The sequence below is a fragment of the Phyllostomus hastatus genome, unplaced genomic scaffold (assembly GCF_019186645.2).
Source record: "Phyllostomus hastatus isolate PE091 unplaced genomic scaffold, TTU_PhHast_1.1 phas_scaffold_11, whole genome shotgun sequence".
Classification (NCBI taxonomy): Eukaryota; Metazoa; Chordata; class Mammalia; order Chiroptera; family Phyllostomidae; genus Phyllostomus; species Phyllostomus hastatus.
The window spans coordinates 4,911,287-4,929,699 of record NW_025334005.1 but is presented as its reverse complement, the minus strand read 5'-3'; the positions used below and the strand labels follow the sequence as shown (position 1 = coordinate 4,929,699).

At 56.0% G+C, this 18,413-nt stretch overlaps 2 protein-coding genes across 2 annotated transcripts; one reads left to right on the top strand and one right to left on the bottom strand.

The window, feature by feature from the left end:
- The first annotated feature begins 1,703 nt into the window (after nt 1–1,703).
- Nucleotides 1,704–5,676, top strand: LOC123829227 (phospholipase A and acyltransferase 3-like). The gene is made up of 3 exons (XM_045854746.1): nt 1,704–1,725; nt 1,859–2,127; nt 5,566–5,676. The coding sequence occupies exons 1-3, from the start codon at nt 1,704–1,706 to the stop codon at nt 5,674–5,676; spliced, it is 402 nt and encodes a 133-aa protein (XP_045710702.1).
- A 614-nt stretch (nt 5,677–6,290) lies between these two features.
- Nucleotides 6,291–16,878, bottom strand: LOC123829226 (phospholipase A and acyltransferase 4-like). The gene is given in 6 exon segments (XM_045854745.1): nt 6,291–6,412; nt 7,465–7,522; nt 12,549–12,626; nt 12,628–12,818; nt 14,622–14,730; nt 16,734–16,878. Coding segments are annotated over 6 exon segments (570 nt in total). The 5' UTR covers nt 16,746–16,878.
- Nucleotides 16,879–18,413: the final 1,535 nt, after the last annotated feature.

The following is an 18,413-nucleotide window of genomic DNA, read 5'->3' as shown; positions in this document are numbered from 1 at the left end:
TCATCACTTAGTTGTTTTTCTGGAGTTTTGATCTGTTCTTTCATTTGTGCCATATTTCTTTGTCTCAGCTTGCTTGTTATGTAGTAAGGGGCTGAGCCTTAGGTATTCACCAGGGCGGGGCAACCAAGTCCCTGCTTTGTGGTGCTGTGGGGTGGGGGGGGGAAGGAACAATGTCCCTTGCTTGGCTCTCTCCCCGATTTCAGTCACCTCCCTCACCTCCCACAAGTGGCTGTGCCCTGTCTGGTGCTGATTCCCTGGTGGGAGGGTTTGTGTGTGTTCTAGGACCCTGTGGGTCTCTCAACAAACTCTCCTGTAAGGCCAGGAGTTACTCTAGCTGCCTCAACCCTCACAGGTGTTTTCAGTCAGAGGTTTTGAGGGTTTATTTCCCTGAGCTGGGACCCTGGGTTGCACGGCCTGTCTCGATCCCCACTTGTTCCTCCCGGTTTATCCACACAGGAATGTGGGACTGCCCAGCCCACAGCTGCCGCCTTGCTTGGCATCCTCTCTGCCCCAGCTCCAGTCTCCACCCCTCCTACCAGTCTGGGTGAATGTTTCTTCATCAGCTCCTTGGCTGTCGGACTTCCCTGCAGTTCAATTTTCTGGCAGTTCTGGTTGTTTTTGTTTCTAAATTGGTTGTTGTCCTTCTTTTGGCTGAGCAAGGAAATGAAAAGCGTACCTACCTACGCCTCCATCCTGGCTGGAACTCCAATTTTTTATTTTTGACAGCCATTATTAGAGCCATAGTAAATATTCCCATACAGGTCTGTTTTATACGTGTGAACATACATTTTCATCTCTTTTGGGTAAATAGGCATCCTAGGTCAATTGCTGACATGTGCAAGTAGCTCCCAGTAGTTGAGGAGAGGTCGCCCTCTACTGGGGAGAGGATGAAACTCATCTGTCTCCTGGATGGTCCCAGGGCCCATGGAGTTGCCTTCTCATTCCAGCTTCCCTGGAAGCCTGGGTGAGCAGGAGGCCGAGGTCTCCCTTAGAGGCAAATCAGAGAGGTTAGAGCTGGGGGAGTGTGGACGTCACCTCACCCAGTGCCTTCAATTTGTAACTGATAAAAGGCCAGTGAGAAGAGAGGGACATGTCTGAGGACATGTGGTGAGTGGGGCGCTGGGTTTGGAGGTCAGGCCTCATCTTGCTCAACAGCCGCCTTTCCTACTGTTTTTTGTATAGTAAAGGGGAGCATATTACCTAATTTTTTAAAAGTTAACTGATTGCTTTTCTTTTTTTAAAGATTTTATTTATTTATTTTTAGAGAGGGAAGGGAGGGTGAAAGAGAGAAAGAGAGAGAAAAACATCAATGTGTGGTTGCTGGGGGCCGTGGCCTGCAACCCACACATGTGCCCTGACTGGGAATCGAACCTGCGATGCTTTGGTTCGCAGCCTGCCCTCAATCCACTGAGCTACGCCAGCCAGGGCCGCCATTCCTACTTTTTAAGAAATGTCACACTAGCCTGCTGAGGTCCCCCCGGCTCTGGCTCAGAGGGGACTGGTGATAGTTTCTAGACCACAAGCCAGTGGGGGAAGCTGGGACTAGGACCTGGATGTCTGCCCTGCACCAGTCCGCCCCATCCTGAGTCTTGCAGGGATATCTGGATGCCCGTGGTCCATTAGAAGAGCTCACATCCTCTGGTGTAGAAAGGAGGAAACTGGCACCCAGGGATGCTCCATAGCCACCCAAGCTCGGGTCTGCCATGTCTTTGAGGTTGAAGCCAGGTGGGGTGGCCAGGCCCTCGCACAGCTCATCCTATACCCGACGCTGCCAAGGGCAGTGGGGCTGCCTGCTTGCCTGCTCTGAGCCCCATGGCCTGCCCATGACATACCTCTCTTCCCTCTTTGTGGGTGGCAGGTAAGATCTCCAGCACTAGTGTGGCCAGCCTCCTGTGTATGCCGGCTGACAAAGCCATAGTGAAGAAGGAGCTGCTGTCTGTGGTGGCGGGGACAGACAAGTTCACTGTCAAAAACAAACATGATGACGAGTACCCACCGCTGCCTCCCAGCAAGATTGTCCAGCGGGCAGAGCACCTTGTGGGGCAGGAGATGTCGTACGACATCTGGACATGGAACTGTGAGCACTTCGCGAACCAGCTGCGCTATGGAGTCTCCCGCAGTGACCAGGTGCGTCCCCAGCCTGAGCTGCGTCCCCAGGAACCAGACCAGACCAGACCATTCCCTCAGTGGTCCGTGGTGGGGTGTCAGTGTGGGCCGGCCCAGGGTGGAGACAGAGGCACAGAGGAGACAAAGTGGCAGAGACAGGCTCCCTACCCTCGAGAGTGTGACGACAGTTGGGCAGGGTTGAGGGCCAGCAGCCCTGCCACTGTCGGCTCTGCAGACCAGTGCAGTTAGGGGTGATGTCACACCCATGGCCTCTGTGGCTGCCCGGCCCTGAGATGGCCCCTTTCCACAGCACCTCGACCAGGTTGTATTAAGCCCACTTTGCAGGTGTGGAAACCGAGGCTAACAGTGCTTCAATGGCTTACCCAAAGTCATTCAACAGTTAGCTATTGCACCTCTCGTCCCTGACGGCCACTGTGCAGAGGTGGGAGTGCACCTAGGCACCTGCTCAAGGGAGGCATCTCAGAGGAGGTGGCTCCTGAGCCGAGTGTGATTGAATTCCTGGAACTAATCTGACAGTGGAATGTGAGCTGGCGATTGCCAGGGAGCGGGCATGGTGCTCACCGCCAGCGGAGGGCACAGTGTGAGCTGGCAGGAGGGGAAGCCCAGGTCACATCGGACGGGCGTGCGTTTTCTGTGGAGGGCAGGGAGTGGTGCGCTGAGGCCCTGTGGCCCGAGTGGCCCCTGCCTCTCCACTCCGCTCTGTTGTGGAAGCTCTGTAGCACAAAGGCAGTCGTGCACAATACGTAATGGAATGGGTAAGGCTGAGTGTTTAAAAAGTTTCTTTATAAAAGGAAGCATTGGGCTGGATTTGACCCCTATACAGTAGTTAACTGGCTCCTGGTCTCAAATAATTTGAGAAAACTACATAGCCCTGCCTGCGTTTTTAGGTGACACTAAATATAAAAAATCATACATACAAAAAATTGCGAAGGATAGAATTTTCGGTACATGGTACGTTGCATACATACGTACCTGTTTTCTTCACGTCCTTGGAATCGCACATTTAGCTCATCAGTTAATGAAAAAGGTTCACCATGCAATTTAAATAGGCCAGGAGTTCTTGTCAACCAGTCAGCCAAGCAGACCACTCTTTAGGAAGAACCTGGCCTTTTTTTTTTTTTTCAACTCAAATAAACACATTAAAGCGTGTTTCCACTGCAACGGTCTCAGTTCAGCGCTGTAATCCAAAGTCGGAGGTAGACTTGGAGGGAGCCTCCCTAGATGAGGGTTTGTGGTCCCATGTTTCTCCCAGAAGCCCCATCTGGGTAGGAGCAGGGCCCTAGGCAGCCCTCCTCCTTGGCTCCCTGTTGTGTTTTCCACTTTAGTCCTGGCACTGCAGATGCAGGACAGGTGAGGGTTAAGCTTCTGTCTTGGAAGGGAGGACAAAGGCTGTGGTGAAAGGGGAGGTGGGCAAGGAACCCCCCGAGCTCCCAGGAATGGGGACCTCTGGGTGGAGTGCAGGCTGCTCTGGCCCACCGGGACCTGCTCCGAGTCCAGGCAGTGAGCCTGCTGGAGCATCTCCCTCCTCTGAGCTGTTTCTGGTTGGGAGGGGTGGCTGGCTGGGGCAGGGGATGCTGCCTGATCACACATCTGCTCTGGAACCCCAAGGGCCAATCTGGGAGGTTCCCACTTTTCAGGAGTGGTTGGCCCCGTGCTGTGCTTCTGAGGGATGGGCAGGAGGTCTGTGCATCTCTGGTGTTTTGTCCTTGGCACCTCTCTTTCTGAACTCCTTCCAGGGCAGGCAACTCATTACCTTGCCTGCCTCTCTCCCTCTCCCTCCTTCCTTCCCTCTGTCTCTCTCTCCATAACACAGAGGGCTGAGGGGGGGGGATGGTGAGGGGATGGCAGAGCCCTTGGCCCAGGAGGGATCTGTCCAAACTCTTGCAGAGCGTTTGTCCCAAGGCCCTGTCCTTAGGACACACCCAGGTCCCCTGGGACGCCTGCCTGAAAAAGCTGAGCACTGCCAGGAGAAGCGACTTTGTCCCAGCAAGCCTGGGACATGGGCCCTGACCTCCCTTCCTCAGAGCATTTACTGAAAAGGGCTTGCAATTGTGGGTCCTTCTTGGGCCCCAGGGGGTGGCTGTGTAGCTCCTGCATCAGAAGTGTCCCCCTCAAGGACCCAAGAGCCGTCCTGTGAAGGGCCATCTCCAGGAAGTCAGGCCCTAAGGGTCCAGTCTCAGGGGAGGGTGGAATCCTGACCTCCATCTCTGTCCTGCTGGCTGACCCCTGGCCCAACACCTTTGCAAGTCTGCATTTCATAGGCTGCTGAGCCCCAGCTTGCCCCGCCCCCTTCCTCATCCTTTGACACACCAGTCAACTCTGCAGATCAGAACTGAGCTGAGTGAGGTGTGCTCACCTCTTCAACTCTTGTCCTGCCTGTTTCTCTTTTACACTTGCAAACGTTTCTGAGTGTCTCCGAATGAAAGGGACAGTGCGTTTCTTTTTCTTTCCCCGACCTCTCACGTGGGTCTGATTTGTGATATTCTACAGAAATCTGCTATCTGGTCTCTGTTTTGGGTACTTTTCCTTCTGGCTGTGGGTGGCTCAAGTATGCTTGCTGGGATGTCAGGCAGTCTGGGCCCTGTCACTTGCTGGTGGTATGGCTTTGTCCCTGTAACGTGAGAATATAAGTAACGCAGGGTATGAATAAGGCTTTGGGCAGAGGAAGACAAATACAGGGCCCGTGACGTCCCCACCCAGGGCTGACACCTGGACAGCAGCCATGCTCATAGTCCTCGTCCACCGCCATCGCACAGTGGCATGGGCCGCAGTGGCTGGGGCCAGCTCCACTGAGGACCCGACCCTCAGGGATCACCCTCGCATCCCTGCCGTGTAGGTCCGCGTTTTTGGAGTACCCGGTTCCTTGCCCAGAGCCCTTTCCCTAGCAGCACGGGAGTGGGCTGGTCTCACTCCACAAAGTGCTGTTCGTAGTCACCAGTGTGTCCAGCAGGTCAGTCACGAGTGCCTGGGCTGTGCCCAGAGGCAGGCTGAGCTCTGGGGACCCAGGACCGATCCCAGCAAGCTGCCTGCCTTCCAGCTCTGGGTGGCGAGAGCTCGGGGCGGGGGGGTTCCCCAACTCTACACTTGCTTCAAGGCTGCCAGTTGGCCAGCCCTGACCTACCACGTCTGGGCACTGCCCCTCCATCCTCCCCATGCAGCCTTACTATACTTTCAGGACCTATTGAGGGCTGCTGTTTCCTCACACCTGCAGCTCCTCTTCCACTCATTCCTTCCCCACCAAGCTCCTCTTCCCGGCCGTCCTGGAGCACCTGCCCTTTGCAACCCCCCACCCCCCAACCCTGCCAACAAGAGTCCCTTCTGTGGTTTCCTTGAACAGCACAAGGGCCAGATGGGTCTTTGCTGAGCTGAGGGCTGTGGTGGGAGTCTCCGTGGTCAGGCCCCCAGTGTTGAGTGTGATGCCCTCCTCTTCTGCTGCAGGTCACCGATGCGCTCGTGGCGCTATGTGTGACCGCGGGCATCCTGGGAGTGGGCCTGGGCCTCATCTGGTTCCTGCTGAACAGATGCAAGCGAGAGAAGCAGGAGCAGTGACTGCAAGGAAACGTCCCACCGGCAGCCAGTCGACGGGGAGAATTCTTGCTGAGCCAGCAGGGGTCGGGTTTGCTTTGTTGCCTTTGGCCTGTTTTATAATCATTTAACCCACAAGCAGCAAACACAAGGGCCGAGGGCCGAATCCACCTTCCACCTCATTTAATCCGGCCCCGCACCTTGTTTCTACCCGGTGGCAGTGGAAGGTTTTCTTAGACCCCGCCGAGGAATAAACAGCCAATTGGCCTTGAAAACAGGCAGATGAGCTTTATTTTGGAGGTTTATGCTCCTGAGTGAGGTTTTCTCCGCCCACACAGAGAAAGGGCTGAGAAAAGCGTGCGTGGGACACGATAAGGGTGGAGGTTTCCTTTTGGGTTGGCTCTCCATGGGAGCTGGGGATTGCTTCCTTATGAACAAAGAAGCAACATATCATTGGTGGCTCCTGGTCTGACAGCAGCCACCTCTTCCGGGTCAGAGTTCAGTCGCCATATTCCTTGTAGTCCAAACGGCGGCCATATTTCCTGTCAGCCATATTTGTAGTCCAGAACGCGGCAATTGTTTGTAATGAGGTTCCCATTTGTCCTACCCCGCCCATCCTGACAGGCAGCACCGAGCTCTCACTTAACCGTCAGCGAGGACTGACATTCATACCATCCTGCAATGACATTCGGCCCTTTGAAGGCAACCTCGAGGCCGATGTGGTCCCTGGTGGCAATGAGGTTGACCCCCCTGATTTCACCTGAGTTTAATGGAGGCAAATGAAAACATAGGGAGATTTAACTGGGGGAAATCATAAAATGACTTCTATTAAAGACACACTGGGCTGTGTCATGGACTGAACGTTTGTGTCCCCCCACCCCCAGTTCATGCTGGAGCCCTAACCCCCAGTGGGATGGCGTTTGGAGGTGGGTGATTAGGTTACAGGAGCTCCTGGAGGGGACGGTCAGGGGTGGGCCTGACGGGGTCAGCACCCTTCTAAGATGCAGAGAGACCAGACTCTCTCCTCCATGGGAGGACACAGGGAGAGGCGCCATCTGCGAGACAGGAAGAGGGTTTCTCCAGGATCCGAACCTGCGGGTATCCTCGTGTGGAACTTCTCAGCCTCTGGACCAGTGAGAATAAATGTCTGAATTGTAGAAGCCGCTCTCAAACCCTCAGGGGGTGGAATGTGCAGCGGACTCACGCAGGCCCCTTCCCAGCTGCACTGAGGTGCATCCTGGCCATTCAGTGCTCTTCTCTGGTTTCCTCTGGGGGGTGGGGGGGTGTGTTCTTTTCATGGCCTGAGGATGCAGGAGGGGCCGGGCAGACACACCTGGGGTGGACAAGACCAAGAACCACTGGACTGCCAGGGCCAGGACCTCAGCAGCTGGAACTGAGAGGAAGAGTCTTGGCCATGCACGTGACCCAGACCCTGTGACTGAGGCTCCCTGTTCCTCCTGTTACTCTGTGTCTCTCGGTTCCAGAAACAATCAGTACCATTATGGCCCCCACCATGCTGGGCCTTCTCCTCCTACATCAGCTCAGCTACATGTCCCGCAAGGCCTGCAGCACCTGGTCCCTGTTCAAGTTCCTGAGAGAGACTCTGACTGGCTCAGCTCACTGCAGCCTGGCTCAGGGTGGTAATTGATAGCTGATGGGTCAGGTGACCTCACTAGGCAAATCAGCTCTGATGCAGCTTAAGCTAGACTGCAGAGGTAGGTCCACTTGGAGGGGGTAATGGGTGAGCCACCTCCATCTTTAAGCACCCCTGCTACTGGGGCACTTGTGGTGTGGGGTGGAGCTGGCACTGACCTTTGGTCCCTCCAGAGCTGCTGACACCCTGGGTCTTGTCCCAGGGGAGATTTGCTCCCTGGAATTAGAGGCCGGGGCTCACCACACTCACAGGATCTGATCCCCAAGCTCCCTCTCCTGTTGCGGGGAGCCTTAGACTGCACCAGGTGGGAAGCCTCCTCCTGCGTGTCAGCCTCCTGCTTGTTGGGCCTCACAGAGCTGGGCCCCTGAGCTGGAGGGAGCCTGGCAGCAACCAGGCAAGCATGGCCCCTTCTGGAACCCCCACATGGAGGCTGACATCTCAGCCTGGGAGTCGGCACACGACCCCCTTGGGTAGCAGCGTGGACAGGTTCCTCACTTGTCCCTCAGCCTCTGAGAGCCTGAGCCTCCAGGGGAGCCCTGTGTGAGGGTCCAGCCTGGTCTCTCCTGCATGGAGGGGGTCAAGGGCCTGCCAGCTTCCTCCTGTGTGGGCAGGTACAGCCAGGGGAGGTGACACCCCGAATTCTTAAGACAGAGTGTGTTGCTGGCTGCAGTGGTGCCTGTAGACAATGGCCAGATCGACTGGCCACTCAGTAGGGCCACTGGTGGCAGAAGCTGGGGAGGAAGGGGGAGAACTTGGGGACCCGGCCCTTCTGAGACCCCACCCAGGGCACACTAGGGAGTAGCAGAGGTTCTTTCTGCATGGTGAAATATTTTCTTAATCCTTGTCCAAGGATATATTTATTGATTTTATTTTTAACAACGAGAGAAAGGGAGGGGGGAAAAGGGAAACATTGATGTGAGACAGAAACATCAATCAATTGCCCCTTGTACATGTGCTGACCAGGGATCAAAATCGCGACCTAGGGACATGCCTTGTTCAGGAATCAAACCCAAAACGTCTTGGTGATGGGATGGCCCTCCAACCCACTGAGCCACCTGGCGAGGCCTGAGGTGGTTAATTTTTTAAAAGATCTATGTTTTTGCACCTCTATATTCATCGCAATGTTATTCAGAATAGCTGAGTTTTAGAAACAGCCCAAGTGCCCATCAGTCGATGAGTAGATAAAAAGCTGTGGTATATTTGCACAATGGAATACCAACTGGAAATAAAAAAGAACAAAATCTTCCCTTTTGGGACAGCATGGATGGTCCTGAGAGCATTATGTGAAGTGAGATGAGCTGGTCAGAGGAAACAAGCACCACGATTTCACTCACATGTGGAATCTAATGAGCAACACAAACAAAGTAGAATCTGACACGCACAGAGAGAACAGACTGACCGCTGTCAGAGGGGAAAGGCTGGGCAGGGCTGGGTGCAGAGGGTGGTGACCAGAGGGGAAGGGAGGGGAGGGAAGGTAGGAGAGGGTAAAGGGGGATAAATGGTGGTGGTAGTGTTACAGAGCAGACCTGGGGGGAGTGAACGATGTACTATTACCAGAAGGATCCCCCCTTTTCTCCAAGGGTTCCCCCCATCTACTAGGTTCGCTTTGCCTACTGCCAGAGGAAAGACGTCTCTCAATGCCAGAGATGGTTGAAGAGGAAAGGAATTATTTATTTAAAAGTTATACAGACTTAAAGTAATGACCTAATGTCTTCATTAAAGTACCAAAATTCTTTAGAATACGCACTAATGCACACAGTTCTTTCTTCTCCCCTTTGCCCAGTCCAGGGTATGGTATCTCAGGCAAAGGAGAAGAGGTCTATGGTTCAGGCAGCTCCTCTGTTCTGGCACCATCCACTGTGTCACCACCATGATCTCCAGTTAATCCAGAACCATGTGGCACCTTCTCATGGCCCACCAGCAAGAGTCCTTTCTCCCCTTTCCTTCCAGGCAAAGTGTCTCCTGCTGCCTAAGCCACGTGGAAAAAGAGAGCACCTCAAAGCCACATGGTCCTAACTCTTGCCCAAGCCTTGTGGTCCCAACCTACTCTGCCAAAGCTGTGTGGTCCCTCTTGGTATGGCTGCTGATGCTGGGTTTAAATGCCCACCCTAATCTTCCTCTGCAGCTCCATTTCTGACTGCTCCCACAATCAGTCACACCTGCCAGCATTCCCTCATTCCTCCAGCTTTACTGGGCTGCCATAGTAAGTCCGGGCAGGAGTGGTCCTGTGGTGTGGAGACAATCATTTCCAAGCTCTCACACAGGCTCTGCAACCAGGGGCAGTTGCCTTCCAGTTGCATCTTGGGTGAAAGTCACTTCCATCCCCCTGGCTCAAAGCATGGCCACAGCTGTTTAACATATCTGTGAAACCAGCTAAAGGTTACAGATATTGTAAATGACCACGCCAGAGGTTAGCTGCAAAGCTGTTGCTGTACAAAACAGCTCTGAATGGCCCTGCTCCATGTGTCCCATCCCCCAGCTCAGACTTGTGGGGGTGAGGACATCATATATATTTTTTTCAAATATTTCTTGGACACCCTGAGTTCTGGGCCCCATTACAAATCCCTATTTGGGGCCCCTTCTTGGCTGCACCCTGTAACAGTAGAAGATGATGTTGTGTGGTGAACACACAATCCAACACACAGATGATGTGTTGTAGAACGATACACCTGAAACTGATATAATTTTATTAACTCATGTCACCCCCATAAATTCCATAGACATTTTTAAAAAGAAAAAAAATATGTCATCTAAAATGATTGTGCTGCCCCAACTGGTAAACTTCGTTGGTTGGAGTGTCATTCTGTAACCAAAATACAGTGGGTTTGATTCCCTGTCTGGCCACACACCTAGGTTGTGGGTTCAATTCCTGGCTGGGGCGTGTGAGGTTCCCCAGCTGGGATGCACACAGTCCCAGTCCAGGTGCAGGAAGGAGGCAGCAGGTCACTGAGCACCTTCCCCACTGTCCACAGCCCCCAGAGGGGATACTCTTGTCACAATCGCTGAACCTGCAGTGACACAGCATCATAACCCAGGTCCTTAGTCTACCTCAGGGGCCGCCCTCGCTGCTGCCCATTCTACGAGTTTGGGCCAATTGTGACACCAGGCACCCCCATCCCAGTGTCCCACAGAGGGGTGTCCTGTCCTCAGTGTGGGAGTGGGGGTCTTCAGCATTCACCCTGGGGACAGCTGGAGCCTGAGCAAGGGGGGCGCCCAGAGATGAGAGCATTCCCTCTGCTAGTCACAGGTGGTGAGGAGGAGGCCCCAGAGTTCAAAGAGAAAAGCAGCACTTTCTACCAGGGGGACTGCCTGAGAGAGGTCACTGGGGGAGGGCCATGCCTTGTGAGGGGCCCCAGGTACCAGAGGGCGGGACTCCATGGGGGGATGGTGGTGGGGGGAGAATCTCGTGTTCGTGTTCTGCCCCCTGAGAGTGAAAGGAGTGATGTCCAGTGGGAACAAGGGTCAGTCTGCACAGAACCTCGGGGACGGTCCTCTGAGCTCCTGCTGCAGACCAGACAGGGGCAGGGGTCTCCCACCCACTGTCTCACCCGGCCCTCATGTTGTCACCGGGACGCAGACCCCGGCCCATCTGGGAGAGAAGGACCTGAGGCCTGGGAGTCAGGAGCATCACCCAGGGCCACATGGCCAGAGCTTGCTGGTGTCCCCAACAGGCGCCGAAGCTCCTCCCGTCTGGGTTAGAAGTCTACACAACACACAGTGGAATTCCTTTGTGAAGGGAAAGGCAGATACATTTATTCATTCTAGGTCTGGGTAGAAGTATTCCATCCTTGGTCAGCGAGAGGGAAAGCGAGGGACAGAACTGCAGGCTGCCTGAGAGCTGGGGTCAGCGAGACAGGGGAGGTGGGGGCGGTCCGCTGCTCAGCGGCTTCGAGGGCAGGATCCTGTGGCTTCTTCAGGCTGTCACTGGCGCAGGATCAGGTCTTCATTATATTCAATACAATAGTAAAAATTGCACCTAAGGCTCCAAACAGCCCAACTCCCATCACGGCATTTTCAACCTGAAAGTGGGCAGCCCGTGTCAGAGTCCACAGCCAGTCCAGGCAAGTCCTCCCTCCCTCCCAAGGCGAGCCCAGGGTCCTCTCCCACACAGGATGCTGGCCCCATTCCCTGGGAAACAGAAGTGGGGACCACTTCTCAGTGTGGGCTTGTCTGGATTTGTCCCGCCAACCGGCAGGAGGGGCTGATGGAGTCCTCTGTGTGCACTCCCTGGGGGAGGCCGTGTGTTCCCGGCCTGGGTGGGTGGGGAGGAGGCTTTGTGCCTGGGGTCCTGGGCCCAGAGCTCTGGGGTCAAGGTGGGAATGGCTGTGTGGTCTGGGCTCTACCTGGAGCCACCCCTATAAGGGGACGCTTGTGGTAGAAGCTGAGGGGAGACCTTGGGAAACCACGGCCACACTGTGGACTGTTGAAAAGGACAGCCTGGAAACTTTGCCTTCCAGTGCCCCTCAGCCTTGAACTCCAGACTCACATGTCCATCTGCTGCTCAACATGCCCACCTGGACGTCTGGCTGGCCACACACACCCCACCTCAGCATCGAACCCTTACCCCCTGCACACCTGCCCCTCCTGCCCCCACTCTCTCTCACCCAGGCCCCTGCCTGCCCAGTCTCGGGACCCCAGATCTGGGGGCGCTGTGGTTCAGCAGTGAAGAGCAGGGCAACTGGGCTTGGAATCCTGCTCCTGCCCCTCACTAGCTGGGTGTGTTGGGACAACACACTGGGAAGAGAGGGAGGGGGAGGGGTTAAAGCTGTGCCCAGGTGGGAAACAAAGGTGTCCTTGAGCTGGCACATGGTCCCACTGACTGGGCACCCCCTGCCCCAGTGCTCTCTGGGGCCTTAGGAGAGCTGGCCTGCCATGGTGCTGGGTGGGCCCAGATGTTCCCTGACCACACACAGGGGCCCCATGGGCTGCCTTTAGGGGGTCTTACAGGCCAAGGACCCTGAAGAGACAGAGCTGGCCAGAGCCCCAGTGATCCTCCAACTACCTCTTCTTCTACACATGGGGAAACTGAGGCCCAGGGAGGAGGTGACGTGTACAAAGTTGCCGAGAGGATTAGAAGCAGATGAGAAGGGCTCTCAGATGTCCTGCCTCCCTGCCACAGGGGATCCCCCAGAGCCCGCTTTTGCATCGTTCAGGGTAACTATTCCCTCTGGGTGCACCGCCTGGTCGCCCCACCTGAAGCAGACCTCCAGGAGCAAAAGGGACCACCCAGAGAGGGTCTTACCTGCTGGCATTTGGGCTCACCATATCTCAGTTTGGTGACAAAGTGCTCACAATTGTTCCTGGTAATACCGTACGGCAAACTTCTTGCCAATCATCCTCTTGGCAGAATTGAGAATCTGCTCCACAGGCAGTGGTTTTAGCTCCTTGTCCAACCGGTTGTTCACCCGATATCTGCAGCTCCCTGCCACATCAGTCAGCAGCTCCCTTTTCACCTCCGCCGTCTGCCACAGAACGGAGCCGGCGCTGCAGGAACCCGCCCCCGGATAATTACCTGGAATCGGAGACACTGGGATCAGGCACTGCTGTTGGGGGACTACTGGGTGGGGGAAGAGAGGGTGAGACCAGAAGGAAGGGAGGTTGGAACCTGCTCCTGAGCTTTCACTGTCCGTCCCTTCCCAGACGGGACTGGGGGAGTCACAGATTTTGTTCCTTTGACTCAACAAGCTGTGATGTGCTTTCATGGTGTTAGTGCTGGGGTGCCCAGTGGCTGCCTTGTGTTCCGTTATGAGAATGGTCCCCGTCTAGCTGACCAGCCCCCTCCCCGATAATGAGCATGTTGGCTGTGCCCCGGCTCAGCCGCCGTGAACGATGACTGGAAACCGTGTTTGTTCTCCGTTCCTCTCGGGGACCTTGTGCATTTCCTGAAGAGGTCAGAGCCGTTTGAGCGCCCACCGTGTTTGACCAAAACCCGCATGAGCCCCGTGCTCCACACTTCCTATTCACCCCATCTGTCCCCAAGCAACTTTTTTGTTTCCCTGGGTGGAAAAGGTCCTAAAAGTGAAGTGTTTTGCTGATGTGGGAGAAGTAACACAAAAGCCAGCAGCACTGAAAGGCATCAGAATCAACAAGTCAAAAGCAGGTCTGAGCAGTGGAAAGAAGGTCTTGATGGTTGTGCTGCATCCAGCAGAGAGTACTTTCAAGACGACGGAAGTTTACACATGTAAGAATAAATACACCTTTTCCATAAATACATTGTGTTGTTTTAGACCCCCCTCGTATAATCAATATTGGACCTGGGACACATTCTCAGGTGTTCCTGACAGCGCTGTGGCCAGTGCAGAGGCCCACACTGGAGCTGCCAGCTGCTGGGGCCCCAAGTCCATCCCACTGGTTCCAGGTGTCATGTGCTAGGTGGGGTGGGGGGGTAATAGTGCGCACAGCAACTGAATGTTCCCAGTTTACCGTTCCAGTCTGAAGTCCAAGTTTTGTACTATGCTCTCCTCCCTTAAGAAGCACCCCTCGAACGTGCAGACACAGCCCACACCCCAGGGGCTGCAGCCCTGCCCTCTGCTCCAAGCCTCCCGAAGTGTGGCCCTGATTAGGGGGGTTGCATTCACTAGTTTCCATCAGCTCAGACATTGTTACAACTCTGTCAGGGTCGCTGAGAGCTTACAGAAAATGGACAAGATGCAAAGATTTTTCTGACAACAGATTCCGTCCGGGGACAGTGCAAACCCACGTGTCCAAGGTGAGGGTGACAGGCTCTGCGGGACACGCAGCCCTGGCCCTCAGTCAGCAGTCCCACCCCAGCATCCCTCCGTCCTGGACGGCATGCACACCTGCGTCCCGCACTCCCCTCAGACCTGGTGGGCCGTCCTGCCTCCCCTGCTCTCTAGGACCTAAAGAGAGCGCTCGGGGCCCGCAGGTGTGTCTGTGAGAGCATGTTCTTAGTGACATGTCACCGCAAGAGCTGCTTCTGTTGAGGGCAACTAAGTCCACGCTCAGGACACCTTTTCTGTGAAATCACGTGAATGCCCAGGACAGAGGAACCTTGTCCTTTACGTGACCACAGACACTCAGAGCCTTTGCTGGTTTAAGTGACATCACCCTTACCTGCCCAGGTAACCAGGCACCCAGCTGGAGAGCCCCCAATGCCAAAGCAGCCGGCTGCACTGGGGTGCCCACGAACCTCTTTTCCTGCCGTTGCAGGCCCTGTGGGATCCACATGGATGTATGGTGAGCCCACTCACTGCTCAGGGAGAAACGAACTCGTTTCCCATGGTGGCATTTGGCTTTGAGTTATTCTCGTTATGTTAATGAAACTTCTGAAACTCACACTTCCAAGAGCCCTTACCTAGAGGAGCCAGATGGACCACGTAGCCATCTCCCATGTAGAGCGCCCAGTGCTGGTAGCTATCACGGAAAATCTCAATCAGGTCTCCAGGATTGCATTCGCTACTGACCTGCAAGAGAAAATGCCAGAAGGGTGTACACAGATGTCCAGGCCCCAGAAAAGGCCCTGCCTGCAGACCCCGCTAGGCCTGGGGACCCCTGGCTGGTGCTCATCACCTGGTGAGGGTGTGTGGAGCACCCGTTTGCGCTGGTTCACAGACTGAGGCTCAGAGAGGGGGCAGGGAGTGCAGGGAGCACCTGGCGGGAAAGCAGCTGCACTGGGTCTTCTCTGCCCCGGGTCTCCCAGTCCCTGCGTCCCTGCCCCCTCCCCTCTGACAGCTCCTTCCTGGGCCCAAGTGTTCTGCCCACGGAATGGCCATTTCGTGACTGGAGAATATTTCTGTTTTACTCTCCTTTTCTGCCTGACCTCAGCAAATAGCAGCCCCCCCACAGCCCTCACCCCAGGACGCCTGATCTGAGGCCAGGGGTCAGCTTCCCTTTGCCCTCCTTCCTGCCAACACCCAACACCGGTGTTGACCCTGGAACTTTCTCCTGATTCACATCCTTGTTCATCTCCTCACAGATGACTTGGTTCAGGGCCTCCCAGTTCCCCATTATGTGACCCTCATGGTGTCCTGAGCAGCTCCCTTCCTCCTGTGCCTCCCCTCCCCCTCCAGTCTCCCCAACACCCACTGTGGCTTCCCACAGGGCCCACCTGGAAATGACCTTCCTCTGGCCTCAGAACTCAGGCTGGCCCGTGGGCAGCTCTCAGGCCCCTCAGGCCGACCCTTCCTGGCCCCCCGGCCCTCCCAGCACACTGTAGCCCAGGCCACTGCAGGACTTACCCTCTCACCACTCAGCTCACTCCCACCTCTGCCCCTCTGCACACACATCTGCTTCTCTATCTTCCTCTCCCCCTGCCCCACCCCCATGTCTCCTTTCCCCCCATCAGACAGACACCCCTCCTCTGAGAAGCTGCCCTGAAGTCCCCAGCCTGGCTCAGCTGACACTGTCTGGGTCCCCAGTCCCTGGGGACCTGTACCTCTCCCCACAAAGACCACGTGGCCCTGCAGGTCCCTGTGCCTGTCTGCACCCCTCTGGGCTTTGAGCTCCAGTCAGGGAGGTCCCTGTGTGCTGGGCCCTCCCTCCTGCATCTCCAGGATCCCCCTAGGAGGCAGGTTGCAGTAGGAGGGAAGGAAGTGTGTGAGGAGGAGGAAAGTGGGGCAGTCAGCGGGGCTGGGATTCCCTAGCTCCTCCTTTTTGTGCCCAGGGCAGGGCGGGCCCAGTGCTGGCTCCACCTGGGGAGGGGGAATGAGGTTTGGGTGATTTCTCACTCTGGATCTAATGTCTAACTAAGGCCAGGGCAGGGCACTGTCCACAGTAGCAGAGGACAGACAGAGGAGAGCTTGGGCCCTGTCTGGGTCCGAAACCGTTCCCCAGGGAATTGCCCGGTTTTGTTTTCCCCCAACACAGCACTGCCCTGGACCCAGGATGCAGATGGACGGGCGCTGGAGTGTGCAGTGCGCCTTCCCAGAACCCCCTCATTTCCAGGAGTAGCCCAAGACCAGCGGCTCCTTCTCAGTTAAACACACACGGAGCTCGGCCTGCCCCCCTGGGGACGTGTGTGAGTCTGGACCCCAGGGTGACAGGAGGGGATCTGTGGACTCAGCACGCTAAAATTCCAGGGCTCAGTACCAGGTGGGGCCGCCTGTGTTGGAGCAAAGAGGGGAGAGAACAGACTGGGGCTGAGAAGGCCCCGACCTTGGGCGGCAGCTGAGGGAGACAGGCCAGGGATTCGCTCGCTTCCCAGCTCCCCCCATCAGCCTGGACACCCACATATCCCTCTTCTTGGGGACCCCAGGTCCCCTCATGGTGCCAGATGAAGAGACAAGGCTCATTTGCCTGAGGACCTCACAGTCCTGCCAAAAAAGAGACTTTGAAACAGCATAGTTTTCTCTAAAAGCCTCCAAAGACAAGCTCTGGAGGTCACAGGGCTGGGGTCACAGGCAGGGCCCTCGCAGGAGGGGAGCTGCCCGCCGCCCAGAGCCACCGACAGGAAGGTGCGGGGACTTACCTCGGAGCCCATGGCGCTGTGTGGTGGGTGCTGCTGGTGGGACAGGCTTTATATGGAAGCTGAGAGTTCCACTTTCACTTTCCTTATGATACTAAGAACAACTGAATATGAAATAGGTTTAATATTTTTTAAATTGATTTCAGGAAGAGAGGAAGGAAGGGAGAGAGAAAGAGAGAGAGAGGGAGAAGCATTGTTTCGTTTCCCCACTCATCCATGCACTTCAGTTGCTCCCTGTGTGTGTCCCGCCCGGGGGTCAGGCTGGCCACCGCGGTGCCTCAGGTTGACGCTCCAACAACTCAGCCACTAGCCAGGGCTGAACATGCTTTATAGGGAGACTCAGGATTTCTCTGAAGGGACAGGCCCATAATTACATACATGAAATCATGGGGTCACTGGGGCTTGAAAGCCACGTTACAACGTGCCCAGGCCCCGCACAAGTGTCCCGACACCAGGAAGGGGAGGCAGGAGCGCCCAGAGCTGTCCACCCCCAGGTGCCACACAGGCCCTTGACTCGTAGCAACTCCAGGAAGTACAGGAGCCATGGGGCAGGCTCGTCAGGGTGCTGTACTCCATGGGGAAGCTTCTAGAAAGTGTATACCTTGGCCTCGGGGGGCCCAGGAACCCATGGCCCTTGGGAAGCATGGGGCTGGGAGAAGCAGAACTCATGAAAAAGGGGCTTCAGCAGCCTGGACGCTCCCTGTCCCTGGACCAGGAGGCAGGTGACTCAGGGTCAGCACAGCAGTGCACCAAGGCCACCGAAGACCCAGGCTTCTCCACCACGCTGATCCTGTGTCTGCTGTGATGGTTGCTCTGGGCCCAACAGCCACGAGGGACACATTTTCACCTGGCAATGGTTAGAAGCAGTAAAGACAGGTGTTGTCCATCATTTGTCTCTTTTTCTGAAGGGAGAATACCTTTCCCATAATCCTCTCCTCCCTGGCCCCCTTCTTCCCGGGCCATGAACTGGGTTCCATTTCCATTGCAAACCAGTGGCGGGCAAAGGTGAAAGGCTTATGCCACTCTCGGTGCCTCAGCTGGGTCTGGGGGGAGGGGGGGTTCATGCTGCCCAACGAAGAGCAGGGCTCAGCGGCCTGGGTGGAGGTGAGTGACAGGGGTGCCCAGGTGTGGCGGTGGGGGCCGGGGCCGGGGCCAGGGGAGACGGCTACCAGCTAAGCAACCAGCCCGTGAGCCGCCCTCCCCTACTTCAGTCCACGGTAACGCCTGGAGGCTGCAGACAGGCTGGAGCCCGCTCTCAGACAGCACAGTGGCCGCCGCAGGAGGTGCTTGAAAACGGGTGTGGAGACCGGGAGAGGGTGCCGCCAGCTTGAGGATGTGGCAGAGCCCCCCCCCGCTGCTCCCCCATCAGAAAGCGCTGCTGTGGGGGACACAGGAAGGGGACCGCCTCTCCCAGCAGCAGCCCCTGGCTCCCGGGGCCCTTGGGCAGACAGAGCTGCCTGCAGTGGTCCACATTCCCTGGCTCCTCTGGTCAGGGTGGTGGGATGGCAGTTTCGGACCAGCCATTCAGTTTCCAAGTAGGAGTCACTGAGCCTTCCTCTCCCCACATTAAGCTCGTGTGCGGAATGGAAGGGAAATGGTAAGCTGCAAGGTGTCGTCCCCTTCAGGGAGTGGCCCTTTGGGCCATTGCCTGCTCTCCTCTCAACACAGCGACCATCTGGTTAA